We start from the raw sequence: 22,479 nt of genomic DNA on the forward strand, positions 1-22,479 counted from the left end.
TCAAAAATTTTGGTTATAGTTCTATGAATCTATTGTAAGTTAAAAATGTTTTAAGTTGAATATGAATATGCTAAATAAATAAGTAAATGAATAACTACTCTCCATGGGGAAGTGGAACAGAATCCTTCCTCCATAAGCCATGTGTGTCATAAGAGGCAACTAAAATGCTGGGAGAAAGGGGCTAGTAACCCTTTTTCCTGTACAAATTACTAAATTCAAAAAGAGAAGCTTTTGTTTTTCTTATTGGGTCACCCTGCCTCATATATTGCCAATTTGTTGACAGAAGAAGAAATAGCAATTGTCAGTGAATAAGTAAATAAATACCGTAACTAAATACGTACCAGTAATGAAAAGTAAATAAATGAATCTAGTTAATGATTTGATGCCTTCATGTTGGGTAATTATCCCAAGTTTCATCTCCACAAGTAATTGCTGCTGCACCATTATAAAGTTGAAATATCATAAGTTGAACCATAGTAAGTCAAGGAGCACCTGTACTGTAATGTGTGTGTTGATAATCTAAATTTCCTATGGTTGTAGCAATTACTACTGCCTCCTGTATCCTATTAGATTTTTTCCCCCACTCTGAAAAACTTTCTAGAAAACTTTTAGCACCAGTTTTTTTTTTCCAGTTTAAAACTCTATATCCTTGTATCTTTTAATGCCATTATTACTTCTACACATTCCTTTAAAACCCATGGTGAAATGTCATATAGTCTTATTGCCTTTTCTTGTCAACATTTGGTAGTAGCTTCTATACTTCCTATTTGGATATTTTAATATTCTCCATTTTGCCAATTTCTTCCAAGTTACAGGCATTAAAATCTCCCAACTAAATATTTCACTAAATACACGTTTACGGAGGTCATCGGCTGCTTTCCAACCAACCTGCTTAAAACTTTTAAATATATTTTCAGTAGTCAAAAAACAGAGCACCTCTAAGTTAAAGCAATACAAACTGTACACAATCTGGTAATATGAAAAGACAGTTGCCACAATGACAAGGCTTCCGAGACCAAATCCTCAGAACTCCTTTGAATGGCAAGTTATTGCAGTACTGTATTTACTTTTTGAATTATTGAGAATGGTTTAACATATATATTACAAAATGTACTTTTTTCAAATAAGAAAAAACTGTAGTCAGCATGCACCAGCTGGTAACAGATGAAGGGTTAAAATTAAATAAATACAGTGGACCCCCGCTTTACGATGGCATCGCGTTATGTTAAATCCGCCATACGATACATTTGAACGCAAAAATTTTGCCTCGCCTCACGTGATTCGTCGGGACACGTCCCACATGTGGCCTCAGCACCAGTGTTTACAAGCCAGCCAGTGTGGTCGCATCCACGCATACATTCGGTACATTTCACCTTATCCCATTGTTTTTTGTGCTTGTAACTGCAAAATAAGTCACCATGGGCCCCAAGAAAGCTTCTAGTGCCAACCCTGTGGTAAAAAGGGTGAGAATTAGTATGGAAATTAAGAAAGATTTTGAAGGGTTTGGGGCTAACCCTGAGAAGCCTATGCCAGTTGTGGAATCCATTGTGCCCACTGCAAAGATTAAGGAAATGTGTGCAAAGTGGGTTGAACTGCAAACCTTTATGGATGAAAAGCACCCTAACACAGCTATTGCAAGCCGTGTTTGTGACTATTACAATGACAATGTTGTGGCCTATTTTAGGCAAATCTTAAAGGAACGGGAAGTACAGAGCTCTATGGACAGATCTGTTGCGCAAAAGAGGTCCAGTGACTCTCAAGCTGGTCCTAGTGGCATTAAAAGAAGGGAAGTAACACTGGAAAAGGACTTGCTACCTCAAGTCCTAATGGAAGGGGATTCCCCTTCTAAACAATAACAACTTCCACACTCTCCCCTCCTTCCATCCCATCAATCATCACCAGATCTTCAATAAAGGTAAGTGTCATGTATTCTATTCTTAGTAGAGCATTAACTGTGCATGTCTTCTTCAGTTTGTGTGTATTAAAATTAATATTTCATGTGGTAAATTTTTTTTTTCAGACTTTTGGGTGTCTTGCACAGATTAATTTGATTTCCATCATTTCTTATGGGGAAAATTAATTCGCCTTACGATAATTTCGGCGCAGGAACGGATTAATATCGTAAGGCGGGGGTCCAAGGAGACAATGTATTACAGAAAAACCATAACAATTACAGGACGTAAAGCACATCCTTCTCTCGCCATCAGACCTCTTAGAAAAGCAGAACTAATTTCATATAAATGTGACAAAATGCTAATATGGAAGACTTTCTTTCATTATACCTTTCAATAAGGATCTTTTGTAGACAAGTATTGATAAGATTTGCCACAATGGGAGAGTTGTCTCGCCTCACTGTTTCAATGCCCTTACAGTCCATCTTGTCATGTTTGTCTGCTCTGGTAAAGTAAAGTCCAGCATAACGTTTTTTGTTGATCAGAAGATATGGAAAATATACCTGAAATATTAAATTAAAAGAAAAGGTTAATATTTTAAGTGTTTTAAAAAGTTAATTACATACCTGTAGAAGTACACTGGTGTAATGTCAGCAAGGATACATGCTACTTTGAGGGTTAATTTTTTTGATTTTACTCAAATTACAAAAAACTGCAAAAAATAATCAAGGTAATATTCTGATTTAGGTAAACTTATGTAAAACAGAGATTGAAGAGTTAAATCTAAAATGTTATTCAACTTTGCTCTGCACAGGTATAAATACATATCAAATCTGAGCAGGAAATAAATAAATCATTAGCTAGAATATACCACATATTGACACAGGAAGTTTCTAATTTAAATAATTAATTTTTATCACTGTTGTGTAGATCTTGAATAAGACAATTTTTGTGGGAAGTACTGGAATTGTTATTTTTTTAATGCAGAACATACATAATTGTCTTACAAATAAAGTATAACACCAGTTGTGCTTTTACAAAGTATAGTACAGGTATACCTTATTAATATGACGCTCACTTTAGAGTGCTTCGCTAATACGCCATTTTCAATTACATTCAAGTATACTATTTTCAGTACTTGCCTTGCTCTTAAAATGGCTTTGCAACAATTTTCAATTTTTTTATTTATTATTTTTCCTTCTGTATTTTTTAGGCCTAATTTTATTGTGCATTTAATAAATTATAGGACAAACATTTTTTTGGGCTTTTATATGCACTAACAAGTGAAAATGACTGTGTTTAGCTTTAAGGTGATATTCACTTTATGCCAGTGGTAAGGTATGCCTGTATTCGCCAATGTGTTATTCCTTCATAATGAGAATATCTAGTCAGTCATACTTGAAAAAGAAAATTAAATACAAATTGGTGTGAATTTTTTTTTTTTTTTTTTCAACAAGTCGGTCGTCTCCCACCGAGGCAGGGTGACCCAAAAAAGAAAGAAAATCCCCAAAAAGAAAATACTTTCATCATCATTCAACACTTTCACCACACGCACACATTATCACTGCTTTTGCAGAGGTGCTCAGAATACAACAGTTTAGAAGCATATACGTATAAAGATACACAACATATCCCTCCAAACTGCCAATATCCCAAACCCCTCCTTTAAAGTGCAGGCATTGTACTTCCCACATCCAGGACTCAAGTCCGACTATATGAAATATACCTTTTCAAATTCCAGTTTAATAGGCTTGACAAATTTCTCGGTGACATAAATGGCTGCCTCCTTTCCTAGTTCCATGGCTTCTGCTACAGTCGTCACACCAAATTTTACCATAACAGAATCTGTATCTCCATATATAACCTGCAAATGCAAAAATGCATTTTTAGGCAACCATTCCAAGGTGATACAGGTGTTACTGTCCTGTTGTATGAGAAACAAAAGCCAGATAAATGTTTTGAAGTATGACAGGACTGTTGGTCTCTTCATTCTCTCTCACGAGCATGTAAGATGGCTGGTAAATCATACAACTTTCTATTTACAATCACTATATGTTTTTAACTTCTTGTGTCTCTAAGATTTCCTTTCCAATTGAGGAACCTTTGTCCAAGATCAGACTGCAGGTGGCAATTAAACCTGGAACCATTAAGAGAAAACAAATATCTGATTAGGTTACTGACATATCTTTGATATACCTTTGAAGAGTTTCGAGAGTTTCACTGCTCTCAGAGCCCGGCCATTGGCCAGGCTCATAACTGAGTAACTATCTTGCATTTAATACCTGTATGAACAGGAATAATCCCCAGAGAAATACTTAACAACTGATAAGCATTATTTATCTTGACATCACCAAATATAAAATGTGCCAGCTAATTCTGCAGACTAAATGAAGAAGGCTGTTTAGAGAGATATACCTTGAAGAAAAGAAAGAAAAAGAACACAGATGTGAATGTTTTTTACATTTAACATTTACCATATAAAAATCATATAAGAAAACCAAGCATTCATAAATACAGAGTAATTGAAAATAAAACCACAGATTCTACTTTCCAAGAGCCATCATTCCTAATAACGAAGCAAACAATTCTTAGCAGTACAGTAGTAAGTTTTACTTGTTATCTGGAGAAAAGTAAAGAAAAAATATAAAATTATAAAGTGTACTTATAATTACCAAATGTTACAAATATATTATTGCATTCACAATGCATCTGTTTTCGTGACATTCCTGAACAAGTGAACAATGTAGCCTCACCACCTTAATTTTGCTAAAAACTAGCACAATCAATATTATAGTCATTTCAGGAAAACACCTGACCTCACTATTTTCATGGTCACAGTTCGGCTCTTATAGGACAGTTTGACCATAAGGTCACATTAAAGGTCACAATTTGATCTCTGGAATACCAAAAATTTTGTTGACAAGCTTTTGCTGGAACAACATTTTGCTAGCAAGATTTAAAAAAAAAAAAAAAAATAGGAAGGAATAACAAAAGCAAACAATAATATAATATGACAAACTGTGTAGAGTTTATGACAAAGAAGTACATTAAAAAGTTGGATACTAAGGTTACAAAGTACTGTAGTACTTTAGAAAATATTCCATACCACAGGTGGGATTTGAACCCGCGGTCAGAGTCTCAAAACGGTCTGGAGTTTTGAGACTCTCTGACCGCGGGTTCAAATCCCACCCGTGGTATAGTTTGTTTGCAATCGTGTCATTACGATATAGAAAATATTCATACAAATCACTGGGATAAAAAGTAATCAATTATAATTCCTCTAAGGCAACTCTCAACTTCTTCCACTGTAAAATTCACAGGAAAGACAGATAGGTAGGAAGGGAAAAAACAGAGTCCTTAGTCATATGATTACAAACTTTTTTTCTTTTAACACGCTAGCTTTCTCTCACCAAAATAATGCAACCTGAAAAGAGGAAACATTTTTTTATCATCTTTATTAATACATCGGACGTCTCCCACCTAGGCAGGGTGGCCAAAAAAAGAAAAACTTTCATCATTATTCACTCCATCACTGCCTTGCCAGAGGAGCACTTACACTGCAACATTAACGCCCCTCCTTCAGAATGCAGACACTGCACTCATTCAATAATTTTTTTTGCTAGAAGTGTGCAAATATAACAATTCAACTGACCTTCTGAACTGCAATATTCCTATCCATCCTTCAGTAAATAATACTTCAACCTTTTATTTATTTGAGAAGAATCTTCCATCACCTGCTTACTGGTTCACAATGTCTAAATTAACAATCACATCATAAGATTTGTAATGCAATTTAAAGAATATTACTAGACAATACTGTAATGTAAACCACTGTCATACATTACCTCAGCCTTGTGCTTATAACCATTTTCTAGTGTATACCTTTCCTCAACTTGCTCTTTTGTGAAGGCAATCATTGTTCGTCCAAAAGCCGTTACACTCTGTAAAATTATTAAATACCTTTGAGCAACTAATTCATCAAGATTAACTATAATTCTCAAAAAAGAGGTAAATATAATAAAATAAATTCATTTCTATACTCTTATCCTGAGTAACTGAGACAACATACAAACTATAGCCAGGTTTTTCCCCTTAAAGAACTGCAGTACCAATAAACACCTTACACTTACAATGGAGATTTTGTTCTACTCCCCACTATGGCAAGCTTCTAGTGCTGCTACTTTTTAATTTATTAGTTGTATTATTGTATGGTGAGATACCTATTTTTATTTATTATTATATTTTGCCCTATACAACAGCAATCATACTGTTCCCTTCGAAATCTTGCTAAATATAAGCATTCGGTTAATTAAAAATATATAACTCTAACAATCATTAGTAAAGTTACATATATGTACACTAGTTTGAAAAAATTTACCAAAATCTAAAAATCAGTATTGTACTGGAGTTATCTATCAAAAAATGGTAACTATTATGTATCTATAATATTTCCAGTGATTCCTACCTGAGAAATATCCAAGCAAGGTAATTTGCCAGCCTGAGCACCAGTGAAACCATATACCGAGTTGGCCGATATTTTCAGAGCTAACTGTCGACCATCCAGTACCTGAAATATGTCAATAATAAGTGCCCTATATCCTTGAGTATAGATAGAGGTTCCGAGGGCCCCCTCCCCTATTTTTTTGTAAAAAGTAGGTCAACTAATGAAAAAAATTATGTAATCTACACAATACCCCAAAGCATGATTCTAGCCCCATCATTGTTTACCAGCCTCATAGCAGACAAACAAGAACACTAACCATAGTTTTGTATCATCTGTCATAGAAGATACCAAAATAAGTATGAAAGTTGCTTCAATTGAAGTCAAAAAAAAATTACAATGGACAAATAAAAATAACATGTTCAAAAGTAACAAATTTCAACTGTACAGGAATGGGACAAATGACGACCTCAAAACAGGCACACTATAGTGAATGCAGGCAGATCGTATCGTAGAATGTAAGGAACAGATATAAGACCTAGGAATAATTATGACAGAGAATGCCATCTGGAAAACACAATAAGACAAGAGTAGTATAAACCAATAAATGACAGGGTGGTTTACAACAACATTCAAAGCAAAAGAAGCAACACCACTGATGGTACTTTTCAAATCACTTGTGCTCTCATGATCTGAATATTATTCTGTGCTCACAGTGCCTTTCAAAGCATGAGAAATAGCAAAGCTGAAATATGTAGAGATCATATACTACACTAACAGCATCAATAAAACATCTAAACTATTGGGAACACCTTGAAGCAATTAGAATGTTCTTTCTGGAACATAAAAGAGAAAGATACATATCTTCAAGGAAAAGTGGATAAGAATCCTTCTTCTGTAAGCCATGCATGCTGTAAGAGTCAACTAAAATGCCAAGCGTCAAGGGCTAGTAATCCCTTCTCCTGTATAAATTACTAAATGTAAAAAGAGGTAAAACTTTTGTTTCTTCTTTTTTGGGTCACCCTGTCTCAGTGGGAGACAGCCAATATGTTAAAAAAAATAATATATACCAGTATATGGAGGATGCTTAAAGGATTAGTTCTTAACCTAAAATACACACTGCTATAACAACTTACTAGAATGAATGATAAGGAAGTGTTGAATAAACCAAATGAAGAGCAAAGGGGCTGTGGGTATAATTACAGAACACTGTATTAATATCTGTGACACAACACTCCTCAATATACTACCATCAGATATCAGAAACACTACCATAATGAAGACATAAGTTTTCAAGAAGATAGACAGCCTTCTTCTACAGGTGTTGGATCAGCCAGATTGTGATGGCACTGTGGGTCTGCAGGCCACTAGCATAAACAACCTGGTTGATCAGTCTATAAACAAGGAAAATTGGCCTCAAACTGGACTATAAGGACAGAAGAGCCCTCAAAAAGGGCCACAGGCAAATACAGGTAAAACACAGTTGCTGTAAAGTTAATGTAACCCCCCAAAAACATTAACAATTTTAAGAAAAGGTAACCTGTCCCTTTCCATCACAACAATGATAATAATCTATCTACTAATTATAATCTAATTATAAAAAGCATAGAAATGAGATATGCACACAACACTTAATGCCATGCTAGCTAGGTAGAACCTACCTAGTATGGGTCAATATTTCTAAAGCAGTGCCTCTTATTCTAGTGTTTAATATTTTAATTTTTTGCCTGCTACTTCAGGCATTTTACAACGAATAATTATTACTTAAATCATGATTATATTATCTCTCACCTTCATTCTTAATGGATCTGTCTCCTTTTTAAGATCATTCTTAGCCTTTTTCCTGGCTGCTAACAATGATTCAAGAATTTCAGGTAGAAGGCCCTTGCGTTTTGATGCTTTTACAAAATAGTTACCAGATGGGGTCTTGATATATTCATCTGCTGAGAGCCTGGAATAAGAAAGACCTTGAATGTAACAAGAAAATGTAAGTTCAAATCATCAATTTTCAATACATTAAAAAAGTAAACAACCATAGAATTACTTTTCAATCTGCACCTAAAGAGATTGTATTGAACTTTTCACACAACATTTTTAAAAAATCTGAAAAGTTCATTAAAGTCCAAGAGATTAGGTACTCTGACTTTAAAAGAGTGAATTTTTAGTCAAAATATTTTAATTTTAGTGGTAAGCAGGAAATAGTCGGAAAAGTTGTAAATTATCAACAATTTCAAAGCAATGGGCAAAATGAAAGGACCATGAAATAACCTAGTATATTTTATAATCATAGGCATCAGGAATAGAGAAATATATATATATAGTCCAGAAGGTACGACTGTTGGTAATAAAAGCATAAAACATTACCTGAAAACTTTATTCAGGCAATGTTTTACCTGCACAGCAAGCTTTTTCAAGTCTAGTAGATCCTACCTGGTGGTAGCACAATATACTGGCAAGTGAGAGGCTCACATCTCCTCTACCCTCTCCCTCCAACCTTTTTGAGGATGATCCCTACCACGCCTTCCTTCCCCTACAGATTTATACGCTCTCCAAGCCATTCTACTTTGTTCCATTCTCTCTAAATGACCAAACCACCTCAACAACCCCTCTTCAGCTTCAGTAACTCCACACCTCCTCCTAATTTCCACACTACAAATAGTATTTACGACCCATGCTTCACACCCATATAAGAGCGTTGGTACCACTATACTCGTACATTCCCTTCTTTGCCTCCATGGATAATGTTCTTTGTCTCCACATATACCTCAACACATAACTCAACTTTTTTCCTTCATCAATTCTATGGTTAACCTAATCCTTCATAAACCTATCCACTGACAAGTCAATTCCCAAATATCTGAAAACATTCATTTCTTCCATACTCCCTTCCACCAATATGATGTACAATTTTTCTTTATCTGAATCATTTGATACACTCATCACCTTACTCTTATCTATGTTCATTTTCAACTTTCTACCTTTACACACCCTCCCAAACTCGTCCACTAACCTTTGTAACTTTTCTTTAGAATCCCCCAAAAGCACAGTATCATCAGCAAAAATTAAGTGTCAATTCCCATTTTGCATTTGATTCCCTATAATTTAATCCCACCCCTCTCCCCAACACCCTAGCATTTACTTCTGTTACAACCCCATCTATAAATATATGTTAAACAACCATGGTGACATTACACATCCCTTTCTAAGACACTTTTACTGGCAAGTAATCTCCCTCTCTCTTACACACCCTAACCTGAGCCTCACTATCCTCATACAAACTCTTTACAGCATTTAGTAACTTACCACCTATTCCATACACTTGCAACATCTACCACATTGCTCCTCTATCCACTCTATCATATGCCTTTTCTAAATCCATAAATGCAATGAAAACTTTTTTTTTTTTTTCAACAAGTCGGCCGTCTCCCACCGAGGCAGGGCGACCCAAAAAAGAAAGAAAATCCCCAAAAAAGAAAATACTTTCATCATCATTCAACACTTTCACCACACTCACACATTATCACTGCTTTTGCAGAGGTGCTCAGAATACAACAGCTTACAAGCATATACGTATAAAGATACACAACATATCCCTCCAAACTACCAATATCCCAAACCCCTCCTTTAAAGTGCAGGCATTGTACTTCCCATTTCCAGGACTCAAGTCCGACTATATGAACATAAACGGTTTCCCTGAATCCCTTCACTAAATATTACCCTGCTCACACTCCAACAGATCGTCAGGTCCCAAGTATCATTCGCCTCCATTCACTCCTATCTAACACGCTCATGCACGCTTGCTGGAAGTCCAAGCCCCTAGCCCACAAAACCTCCTTTACCCCCTCTTTCCAACCCTTTCGAGGACAACCCCTACCCCTCCTTCCTTCCCCTATAGATTTATATGCTTTCCATGTCATTCTACTTTGATCCATTCTCTCTAAATGACCAAACCACCTCAACAACCCCTCTTCTGCCCTCTGACTAATGCTTTTATTAACTCCACACCTTCTCCTAATTTCCACACTCCGAATTTTCTGCATAATATTTACACCACACATTGCCCTTATCTAAATACTGTTCATATATATACTTCAATGTAAACACTTGATCTGCCCATCCCCTACCCATTCTAAAGCCTCCTTGCTCATCTGCAATCCTGTTCTCTGTCTTACCTCTAATTCTTTCAATAATAACCCTACCATACACTTTACCTGGTATACTCAGTAAGCTTATTCCCCTATAATTTTTACAATCTCTTTTGTCCCCCTAGACACACTAGACACACATACTGCCACCCTACCTCCCTGGCCAGTGCATGAAATTACTGCCTCCCTTTCTTCATCGACATTTAAGTCCCTCAAAATATTCACGCCATCTACCCAATACCTCCAGCTCCCCATCTACTAACTCCCCTACACTGTCTTTAACTGACAAATTCATTCGTTCCCTAGGTTTTCTTAATTTGTTTATTTCACTCCAAATTTTTTTCTTATTCTCAGCAAAATTTCTTGACAGTGCCTCTCCCACTCTATCATTTGCTCTCCTTTAGCACTTTCTCACCACTCTATTCACCTTTCTTTTACTCTCCATATACTCTGCCCTTCTTATATTACTTCTCTGTAAAAACCTCTCATAAGCTACCTTTTCTCTTTTATCACACCCTTTACCTCATTATTCCACCAATCACTCCTCTTTCCTCCTGCACCCACCCTCCTATAGCCACAAACTTCTGCCCCACATTCTAATACTGCATTTTTGAAACAATCCAATCCCTCTTCAACCCTTTCCCCTCACAACCCATACTTGCACTAGCCCACTTTTCTGCCAATAGTTGCTTATATCTCACACTAACTTCCTCCTCTCTTAATTTATAAATGTTTGCCTCCTTTTGTCCCATCTACTTCTTACTCTAACTGTAGCCACAAAAAAATATTGTCCAGAAATAAAACAATTACTATTTCATAACAAATTATCACCGTGAATAATTAACAGAAGAAACAATCTTACCCATAATCCTGAGCCATCTGAGGCCCTGTGAGCAATGTAGTATAGCACAAGTTGTGGGCCATCATAATAGATGGATACAGGGAGGAGAAATCCAAGGTGGCTATGGGGACATTATAGTAACCTTTACGTGGCTCAATCACTGTGGCCCCTTCAAACTCATCTGATCCACTGCCCCTGTGTACTGGCAGAACCAAATCTTGTTCAACAGCCTGTGGATTATAACAGCTCTTAAGAATAAATAGTATGCAATTAGATGTATGGACAAGTTTGTACCAGCAGGACCACATCTTGCTTGAAAGCTTTTAAAACAAAAAAGTACTACAAATAGTGAAAAAAAAAATTCTGCAAGGATAGATGCAGATCTATTACACAGGGGGCAAAGTAAATTAAATGTTATCTTTAAACTAAAATTAGGAAAAAAATGACAACAGATTTACTGGAAAACATCCATGAAGGAGATACATTTTGTAGAGATGTAAATGAGCAAACTAAATCACAAGTAAAATCAGGCAAATCAGTTTGCCATGCAATACATGAAGTGATACAAATAGCCTTAACTTAGCAGGCATTTAAGGATAACTATCAACTCTGCATCATGTAATCTTTATTTCCCTTGATTTTTTATTCTGAAATCTATTCTTTCTCTGAGAGCAATGGTGTGGGTATATTTTTTGAATACGTATATGCAATAGGCTCCATGGGTAAGTGAAGAAGAATCCTTCCTCCATAAGTCATGCATGTCGTAAGAAGTGATTAATATGCCAGGAGCAAGGGGTTAGTAAACACTTCTGTATAAATTAGTAAATGTAAAAAGATGAGAGTACGTGTATGCAATAAGCTTTATTATCTCAACTCTTACCTTTCTGAGCAGTTGAGACATAACTTTGATCTGCTGACCCCGAGTAAGGAGATAAGACAAAGGTACACCTGTTACTCGAGCCATCTCAATATAATTGATGATGCACATAAGTTTGTCCAATAATCGTAAAGGAAGGAGAGCGTCTTTCAGGCAATACACAGCTAATCTGTAAAACAAGTACTTATAAAACTGTACATTATACATAATCCTTAATGTTCATACAGTACTATATGTATCTTACCATCAGTGTAAGGAAATGATAACTATAAAATAACTAAATGAATGTGTAGACTCCCTAAGCAAACAGAATTTCAAATGCCCTATTAGTTGCAACATCTGAACAATGTAAAAAACACATTTTTTTCTTTTTAACATGCTGGCCCTCTCCCACTAAGGCAGGGTGACCTGAGAAAGAAACACTTTCACCATCATTCACAATATCACTGTCTTGCCAGAGGCACACAGATATGACAGTTCAGATGTCCCCCCAAACAGCAAATATCGCAAACCCCGCCTTTAGGGTGCAGGCACTGTACTTCCCACCTCCAGGACTCAAGTCATGTTAACTGGTTTCCCTGAATCTCACTGCAATTAATCTCCTTGCTGTCTCAAATATTATTTATATAATGACACCAGTATCTTCTTCCCATGAACTATTTATTGCCTGCATTCTAGAACTCCCACATCACTTTATAATTAGAAGAGGCTGTGAGTCGACAAGTGGAAGGAAAAGACACAAAATAGAGTAAGTCTTTATTGTAATGAGAAATTTGTTTCAAGGAAAGCCTTATCAAGTAATACAGAAAAATGCAAACTGTGAAGCTGTAAGCTGCCATGTAAATTGTGAGACTGTGAGAAGAAAATTGGGATGCTTCATCGCATTATGTAGAAAAGTAAACTACTTGTTACGTAGGTCATCGGTCCTATAACAGCAAAAGTTTAAAGGTTTCTGTATAATTTTTAAAGCTTTCCTTGAAGCAAAATGTTAATATAATAAAAAATTACACTTTTCATCCCACTTTATTACTAAACTTCATCCTTCGGGGGGAGGGGGCATAAAGGAAGCGTAGATTTTTTACTGGATATAAATTTGGTGTACAAGACTCAGGCATAGGTTTGTAATATATGAAGTCCTCAAACTTTACTCCTTAAGAGTACTGTACAGTATTGTAGAGATATGCTTAACCCAAGCCAGACTGCAGGAGTAGACAAACTCTCAACCCCCATCAAGGGTAAAGGTATACCAAAGGTATGTCTGTATTATAATGTGTGGTTTGGTTTGCCTATATAGGTATTCTTTTTCAGAGACAATATATGCATCATATATATAAATAATAAGGGCATTTAGTAGGCACTTTTTCAAATGCATCAGTGATATGTTTTTATATAAAAATAAAGTAAGAACAAGCTGAATAATTACATTTTTTTTTTTCAACAAGTCGGCCGTCTCCCACCGAGGCAGGGTGACCCAAAAAGAAAATCCCCAAAAAGAAAATACTTTCATCATCATTCAACACTTTCACCTCACTCACACATAATCAATGTTTTCGCAGAGGTGCTCAGAACACAACAGTTTAGAAGCATATACGTATAAAGATACACAACATATCCCTCCAAACTGCTAATATCCCAAAACCCCTCCTTTAGAGTGCAGGCATTGCACTTCCCATTTCCAGGACTCAAGTCCGGCTATATAAAAATAACCGGTTTCCCTGAATCCCTTCACTAAATATTACCCAACATAATATTTAATGATGAATATCCACAACACACCGGATGATAAACACACTGCTGGACTAACTAGGGTAAACACCACTGAGTGAGACCTTTAACTGGATGGGTGACCGTGTGGCACACCAAGGGGACTTTCTGTTCAGAAATGGGTATGCCATATCACAAAATGCCGATGACAGTCAAGCAAAAAACTGAGCTACTTCAAGAAATGTCATGTGTACACAAGTGTCTTACCTTCTGCGTGACTGCGGATTGCCATTCTGTAGATCAGAAATGATGGAGTGATGCACATCCTCTTTCTGCTCTTGTAAGAAGTGATATGACACAGCATTTAGAGTGTACGATCGCAGCTTATAGTCACGCACTAAGACCTGAAATTAATAACAGATATCATCGTGGTGATTATATGTGTCATGTTTTTTTAAAATTTGTCTAAATTGAATAAAAGGTATAAAATTAATACACTACAAGAACAACACCTAAACCCAACTTCTTTTTTCTGTTGTAAGATTAATACATTACAAGGACACAGCCTAAGCCCAACTTCCTTTCACTGATGTTTTACTCCCAGAAACATTGATGTCTGCCTCAGATAAGGATCTTAACTTTCTACTGAAGCCTAACAACTAGCCTCTTTACATAGTAGTTGCCAAATCTATTTACCATTAACAAATCAAACTGGCAGCGTCCTTCAGTGTTGATGGACTTGTTCTCACGTCTGCCCATCTGTCTACTCTGCAGTACCGAGTCCTTTATTACAGACCTAGAAAAAATATTGATACAATTAGGCCCTGCTACACAGCTCTTCACTTATTGATATTTCACTAATGCAGCAGTTTTCAATTATACCCATTCTTCATTTATTATGTGTGCACTGTATATACATTTTTTAGGCCTAGCTCTATTGCTAACCTGATAAATGATAGTGTAAACATGTTATCAGGCTTTAATATGCATTTGAAAGTGAAAAGAGGCTGTTTCACCTTACGGTGATTTTCACTTTACAGCAGTAGCCTGAAACCTAACCTTTTATATAAGCGGGGCCCTCCTGTATGTGGGATTCTGTGTACAACATATGAACTTAGCAGTTCTCTGGTAAGTACCTTAGATGATTTTCAAGTCTTTCTACTCTTGCAGCCTGGCCATGGACCAGTTGGTCTAGAGTAATTTCAGGAAGGTTCAGGTTCAACACTGTTCTCTATTGTTTTTCATTTAAATTAGAGGCTGAAATCTCAGGACATTATTTGCTGCAGGATTTCCTTGGCTCCCTAAGCATTTTTTATAGTCTTTACCTACTCAATAAAATCCTCTGTTGCTGCAGTAGTGGTTTGTATGCCAGGATAATTATCATTCTCTACTTCACTCCTAGTACTTCTACCATATCATTGCAGCTCACTGCAAATATGTTAGTCTTTCACATAGAGGCAAATTCCTCATTTATAAGAATCCTTATAGGAATTCTAAATAACATATTTTATGTATAGACTACATATACTTTTTTTTAACACACTGGCCATCTCTCACCAAAGTAGGGTGTCCCAAAAGAAGAAACACTTTTACCATCATTCACTCTTATCACTGTCTTACCAGAGGTGCACCAATACTACACTTCAGATGCCCCTGTAAACTATTAAAACATAAAAATGACAAACTCAATGATAATAAATTATGACTGTATATGGTATCAACATGTAACATGCATGGCAAAGCTATTTTACACATACCTTATACTTTTGCATCTACCAAGGAAAGGAAATTGTTGTGATTTAAGATGATTTGCTCTGTTTAATAAGTACGGAAAATCAAAATTGTTGATGTTGTAGCCTGTGATGATGTCTGGGTCTACTTCTCGCAAAAATTTGGCCCATGCCTGCAAGTGAGGAAATAATCACATTAAAGTATATATAATCTCTAACACTCTAAATTCAGGATGAGGATGAGGGGATGTGTTATATTCCTAGAGGTCCCATGAAACCAGAATCTGTAAATAAATTTTTTTTCCTCAACATCAGCCGTCTCCCACTGAGGCAGGGTGGCCACTGAGGCAAGGGTGGCCATATCTCTATAAATATGTACTGCTATAATGGCAGGGAGGCCAAATCTCAATAAATACTGCTGTAATGTGATAAATAATGACTTTTAAAGAATGAATAACCAGAAAGAAAAAATATTTGAGCATAAGCAAGACAGGGCATATCTTTGAGACAAATGTGCTCGGTGACACAAGGTTGTAAGATACAATAAAAGAATATGGAATGTTTTGATGACCACGTGTTGGAATAGCCAGACAAATAAAAAATAAATGATAATACCATAAAAGGATGTAACATGCAAAAATCTATGATATGGAATGAGAAAATAGGAGTATGCAAGTGAACAATATATTAGAAGTGCTAATAAATAAGGCAAAGTGTGGAAACAATATTATAAAAGAATGAATCATTGGCACTTCCCATGAATCTTCTGGTAAATAATATTAGAAAAGAATGAATCATTGGGACTTCCCATGAATCTTCTAGTAAACAATATTAGAAAGGAATGGATCACTGGGACTTTCCATGAATCTTCTGGTAAACAATATGCGAAAAGAATGAATCACTGGGACTTCCCATGAATCTTCTGGTAAAATACCTTCAGTAACTTTCTGAATTAAACAGAACATTACTGCTGATATTCTGATAGAATGTTATGCTACAGTGTGAGGCAAGTCTTGACACTTCAGGTGTCACTATAAAACTCAAACCACATGAAAAAGCTGGGCAGAGACAGACATCCATTTAGTGTAATAACACAGCATTTCTATTTTATATATGAAACGTTGAATAAATATGAAGGGAACTTACCTCCAGCATATCCTTTTCATTGTTGTAAGAATTCACCTTGGCACCTATAATGGGAGCACACTGCTTCAGGGTGAAGATGGTGCGCAAAAAAGGTTCCGTTTCACCCTGACAAATTACCATATTGCCAATCTGAATTACAGGGTCCTTATCAGGCTCTGGAAATACACCTAACCAAAACCAACAACCAAAAACCATTAATACATATAAAGCTAACTTAAAAATATTATCCAAAAAGTTAGGCACAGTTTCACTAAAAATTGAAAATCAAACTTATATATTAACAAGATAGACAGACAGACAGACAGACAGACAGACAGACATATATATATATATATATATACATATATACATATATATATATATATACATATATACATATATATATATATACATATATATATATATATATACATATATATATTTATTTTTTTTATTATCACACTGGCCGATTCCCACCAAGGCAGGGTGGCCCGAAAAAGAAAAACTTTCACCATCATTCACTCCATCACTGTCTTGCCAGAAGGGTGCTTTACACTACAGTTTTTAAACTGCAACATTAACACCCCTCCTTCAGAGTGCAGGCACTATACTTCCCATCTCCAGGACTCAAGTCCGGCCTGCCGGTTTCCCTGAATCCCTTCATAAATGTTACTTTGCTCACACTCCAACAGCACGTCAAGTATTAAAAACCATTTGTCTCCATTCACTCCTATCAAACACGCTCATGCATGCCTGCTGGAAGTCCAAGCCCCTCGCACACAAAACCTCCTTTACCCCCTCCCTCCAACCTTTCCTAGGCCGACCCCTACCCCGCCTTCCTTCCACTACAGACTGATACACTCTTGAAGTCATTCTGTTTCGCTCCATTCTCTCTACATGTCCGAACCACCTCAACAACCCTTCCTCAGCCCTCTGGACAACAGTTTTGGTAATCCCGCACCTCCTCCTAACTTCCAAACTACGAATTCTCTGCATTATATTCACACCACACATTGCCTTCAGACATGACATCTCCACTGCCTCCAGCCTTCTCCTCGCTGCAACATTCATCACCCATGCTTCACACCCATATAGGAGCGTTGGTAAAACTAAACTCTCATACATTCCCCTCTTTGCCTCCAAGGACAAAGTTCTTTGTCTCCACAGACTCCTAAGTGCACCACTCACTCTTTTTCCCTCATCAATTCTATGATTCACCTCATCTTTCATAGACCCATCCGCTGACACGTCCACTCCCAAATATCTGAATACGTTCACCTCCTCCATACTCTCTCCCTCCAATCTGATATTCAATCTTTCATCACCTAATCTTCTTGTTATCCTCATAACCTTACTCTTTCCTGTATTCACCTTTAATTTTCTTCTTTTGCACACCCTACCAAATTCATCCACCAATCTCTGCAACTTCTCTTCAGAATCTCCCAAGAGCACAGTGTCATCAGCAAAGAGCAGCTGTGACAACTCCCACTTTGTGTGTGATTCTTTATCTTTTAACTCCACACCTCTTGCCAAGACCCTCGCATTTATTTCTCTTACAACCCCATCTATAAATATATTAAACAACCACGGTGACATCACACATCCTTGTCTAAGGCCTACTTTTACTGGGAAAAAATTTCCCTCTTTCCTACATACTCTAACTTGAGCCTCACTATCCTCGTAAAAACTCTTCACTGCTTTCAGTAACCCACCTCCTACACCATACACTTGCAACATCTGCCACATTGCCCCCCTATCCACCCTGTCATATGCCTTTTCCAAATCCATAAATGCCACAAAGACCTCTTTAGCCTTATCTAAATACTTTCACTTATGTTTCACTGTAAACACCTGGTCCACACACCCCCTACCTTTCCTAAAGCCTCCTTGTTCATCTGCTATCCTATTCTCCGTCTTACTCTTAATTCTTTCAATTATAACTCTACCATACACTTTACCAGGTATACTCAACAGACTTATCCCCCTATAATTTTTGCACTCTCTTTTATCCCCTTTGCCTTTATACAAAGGAACTATGCATGCTCTCTGCCAATCCCTAGGTACCTTACCCTCTTCCATACATTTATTAAATAATTGCACCAACCACTCCAAAACTATATCCCCACCTGCTTTTAACATTTCTATCTTTATCCCATCAATCACAGCTGCCTTACCCCCTTTCATTTTACCTACTGCCTCACGAACTTCCCCCACACTCACAACTGGCTCTTCCTCACTCCTACAAGATGTTATTCCTCCTTGCCCTATACACGAAATCACAGCTTCCCTATCTCCATCAACATTTAACAATTCCTCAAAATATTCCCTCCATCTTCCCAATACCTCTAACTCTCCATTTAATAACTCTCCTCTCCTATTTTTAACTGACAAATCCATTTGTTCTCTAGGCTTTCTTAACTTGTTAATCTCACTCCAAAACTTTTTCTTATTTTCAACAAAATTTGTTGATAACATCTCACCCACTCTCTCATTTGCTCTCTTTTTACATTGCTTCACCACTCTCTTAACCTCTCTATTTTTCTCCATATACTCTTCCCTCCTTGCATCACTTCTACTTTGTAAAAACTTCTCATATGCTAACTTTTTCTCCCTTACTACTCTCTTTACATCATCATTCCACCAATCGCTCCTCTTCCCTCCTGCACCCACTTTCCTGTAACCACAAACTTCTGCTGAACACTCTAACACTACATTTTTAAACCTACCCCATACCTCTTCGACCCCATTGCCTATGCTCTCATTAGCCCATCTATCCTCCAATAGCTGTTTATATCTTACCCTAACTGCCTCCTCTTTTAGTTTATAAACCTTCACCTCTCTCTTCCCTGATGCTTCTATTCTCCTTGTATCCCATCTACCTTTTACTCTCAGTGTAGCTACAACTAGAAAGTGATCTGATATATCTGTGGCCCCTCTATAAACATGTACATCCTGAAGTCTACTCAACAGTCTTTTATCTACCAATACATAATCCAACAAACTACTGTCATTTTGCCCTACATCATATCTTGTATACTTATTTATCCTCCTTTTCTTAAAATATGTATTACCTATAACTAAACCCCTTTCTATACAAAGTTCAATCAAAGGGCTCCCATTATCATTTACACCTGGCACCCCAAACTTACCTACCACACCCTCTCTAAAAGTTTCTCCTACTTTAGCATTCAGGTCCCCTACCACAATTACTCTCTCACTTGGTTCAAAGGCTCCTATACATTCACTTAATATCTCCCAAAATCTCTCTCTCTCCTCTGCATTCCTTTCTTCTCCAGGTGCATACACGCTTATTATGACCCACTTCTCGCATCCAACCTTTACTTTAATCCACATAATTCTTGAATTTACACATTCATATTCTCTTTTCTCCTTCCATAACTGATCATTTAACATTACTGCTACCCCTTCCTTTGCTCTAACTCTCTCAGATACTCCAGATTTAATCCCATTTATTTCCCCCCACTGAAACTCTCCTACCCCCTTCAGCTTTGTTTCGCTTAGGGCCAGGACATCCAACTTCTTTTCATTCATAACATCAGCAATCATCTGTTTCTTGTCATCCGCACTACATCCACGCACATTTAAGCATCCCAGTTTTATAAAGTTTTTCTTCTTCTCTTTTTTAGTAAATGTCTACAGGAGAAGGGGTTACTAGCCCATTGCTCCCGGCATTTTAGTCGCCTCATACGACATGCATGGCTTACAGAGGAAAGATTCTTTTCCACTTCCCCATGGACAATAGAAGAAATAAAGAAGAACAAGAGCTATTTAGAAAAAGGAGAAAAACCTAGATGTATGTATATATATATGCATGTGCGTGTCTGTGAAGTGTGACCAAAGTGTAAGTAGGAGTAGCAAGATATCCCTGTTATCTAACGTGTTTATGAGACAGAAAAAGAAACCAGCAATCCTACCATCATGCAAAACAGTTACAGGTTTTTGTTTCACAGTCATCTGGCAGGACGGTAGTACTTCCCTGGGTGGTTGCTGTCTACCAACCTACTACCTATATATAAATATATAAATATATATATATATATATATATATATATATATATATATACATATATATTTTTTTTTTTCAACAAGTTGGTCGTCTCCCACCGAGGCAGGGTGACCCAAAAAAGAAAGAAAATCCCCAAAAAGAAAATACTTTCATCATCATTCAACACTTTCACCACACTCACACATTATCACTGCTTTTGCAGAGGTGCTCAGAATACAACAGTTTAGAAGCATATACGTATAAAGATACACAACATATCCCTCCAAACTGCCAATATCCCAAACCCCTCCTTTAAAGTGCAGGCATTGTACTTCCCATTTCCAGGACTCAAGTCCGACTATATGAAAATAACCGGTTTCCCTGAATCTTTCTTTCTTTCTTTCAACATACCAGCCGTATCCCACCGAGGCGGGGTGGCCCAAAAGAAAAAACTAAAGTTTCTCTTTTTAAATTTAGTAATATATACAGGAGAAGGGGTTACTAGCCCCTTGCTCCCAGCATTTTAGTCGCCTCTTACAACACGCATGGCTTACGGAGGAAGAATTCTGTTCCACTTCCCCATGGAGGTAAGAGGAAATAAACAAGAACAAGAACTAGAAAGAAAATAGAAGAAAACCCAGAGGGGTGTGTGTGTGTATATATATGCTTGTACATGTATGTGTAGTGTGACCTAAATGCAAGTAGAAGTAGCAAGACATACCTGAAATCTTGCATGTTTATGAGGCAGACAAAAGACACCAGCAATACTACGATCATGTAAAACAATTAGAGGCTTTCGTTGTACACTCACTTCGCAGGACGGTAGTAACTCCCTGCGCGGTTGCTGTTTACCAACCTACTACCTATATATAAATATATATATATATATATATATTTTCTTCTTTCAACATACCAGCCGTATCCCACCGAGGCGGGGTGGCCCAAAAGAAAAAACTAAAGTTTCTCTTTTTAAATTTAGTAATATATACAGGAGAAGGGGTTACTAGCCCCTTGCTCCCGGCATTTTAGTCGCCTCTTACAACACGCATGGCTTACGGAGGAAGAATTCTGTTCCACTTCCTATATATATATATATATATATATATATATATATATATACATATATATTTTTTTTTTTCAACAAGTTGGTCGTCTCCCACCGAGGCAGGGTGACCCAAAAAAGAAAGAAAATCCCCAAAAAGAAAATACTTTCATCATCATTCAACACTTTCACCACACTCACACATTATCACTGCTTTTGCAGAGGTGCTCATAATACAACAGTTTAGAAGCATATACGTATAAAGATACACAACATATCCCTCCAAACTGCCAATATCCCAAACCCCTCCTTTAAAGTGCAGGCATTGTACTTCCCATTTCCAGGACTCAAGTCCGACTATATGAAAATAACCGGTTTCCCTGAATCCCTTCAGTAAATATTACCCTGCTCACACTCCAACAGATCGTCAGGTCCCAACTATCATTCGTCTCCATTCACTCCTATCTAACACGCTCATGCACGCTTGCTGGAAGTCCAAGCCCCTCCCCCACAAAACCTCCTTTACCCCCTCTTTCCAACCCTTTCGAGGACGACAGCTACCCCTCTTTCCTTCACCTATGGATTTATATGCTTTCCATGTCATTCTACTTTGATCCATTCTCTCTAAATGACCAAACCACCTCAACAACCCCTCTTCTGTCCTCTGACTAATGCT

The 22,479-nt window shown here is 37.0% G+C and overlaps 1 protein-coding gene across 5 annotated transcripts in view; it reads right to left on the reverse strand.

Annotated features, from left to right (window-relative positions):
• PolD1 (DNA polymerase delta) overlaps positions 1-22,479 on the reverse strand; it is a 58,624-nt gene that overhangs the window by 4,659 nt on the left and 31,486 nt on the right. For all 5 annotated transcript variants that reach the window (XM_070100984.1, XM_070100986.1, XM_070100985.1 and 2 more), the window contains exons 9-19: positions 16,777-16,943; positions 15,658-15,803; positions 14,597-14,696; positions 14,168-14,304; positions 12,200-12,365; positions 11,341-11,549; positions 8,125-8,284; positions 6,358-6,459; positions 5,738-5,833; positions 3,619-3,756; positions 2,283-2,455 (exon numbers count right to left, since the gene is read on the reverse strand). In XM_070100984.1, coding sequence (XP_069957085.1) covers positions 2,283-2,455; positions 3,619-3,756; positions 5,738-5,833; positions 6,358-6,459; positions 8,125-8,284; positions 11,341-11,549; positions 12,200-12,365; positions 14,168-14,304; positions 14,597-14,696; positions 15,658-15,803; positions 16,777-16,943 — 1,594 coding nt within the window. The remainder of the gene's footprint in view (positions 1-2,282; positions 2,456-3,618; positions 3,757-5,737; positions 5,834-6,357; positions 6,460-8,124; positions 8,285-11,340; positions 11,550-12,199; positions 12,366-14,167; positions 14,305-14,596; positions 14,697-15,657; positions 15,804-16,776; positions 16,944-22,479) is intronic.

This window comes from Cherax quadricarinatus, chromosome 75 (assembly GCF_038502225.1).
Source record: "Cherax quadricarinatus isolate ZL_2023a chromosome 75, ASM3850222v1, whole genome shotgun sequence".
Classification (NCBI taxonomy): Eukaryota; Metazoa; Arthropoda; class Malacostraca; order Decapoda; family Parastacidae; genus Cherax; species Cherax quadricarinatus.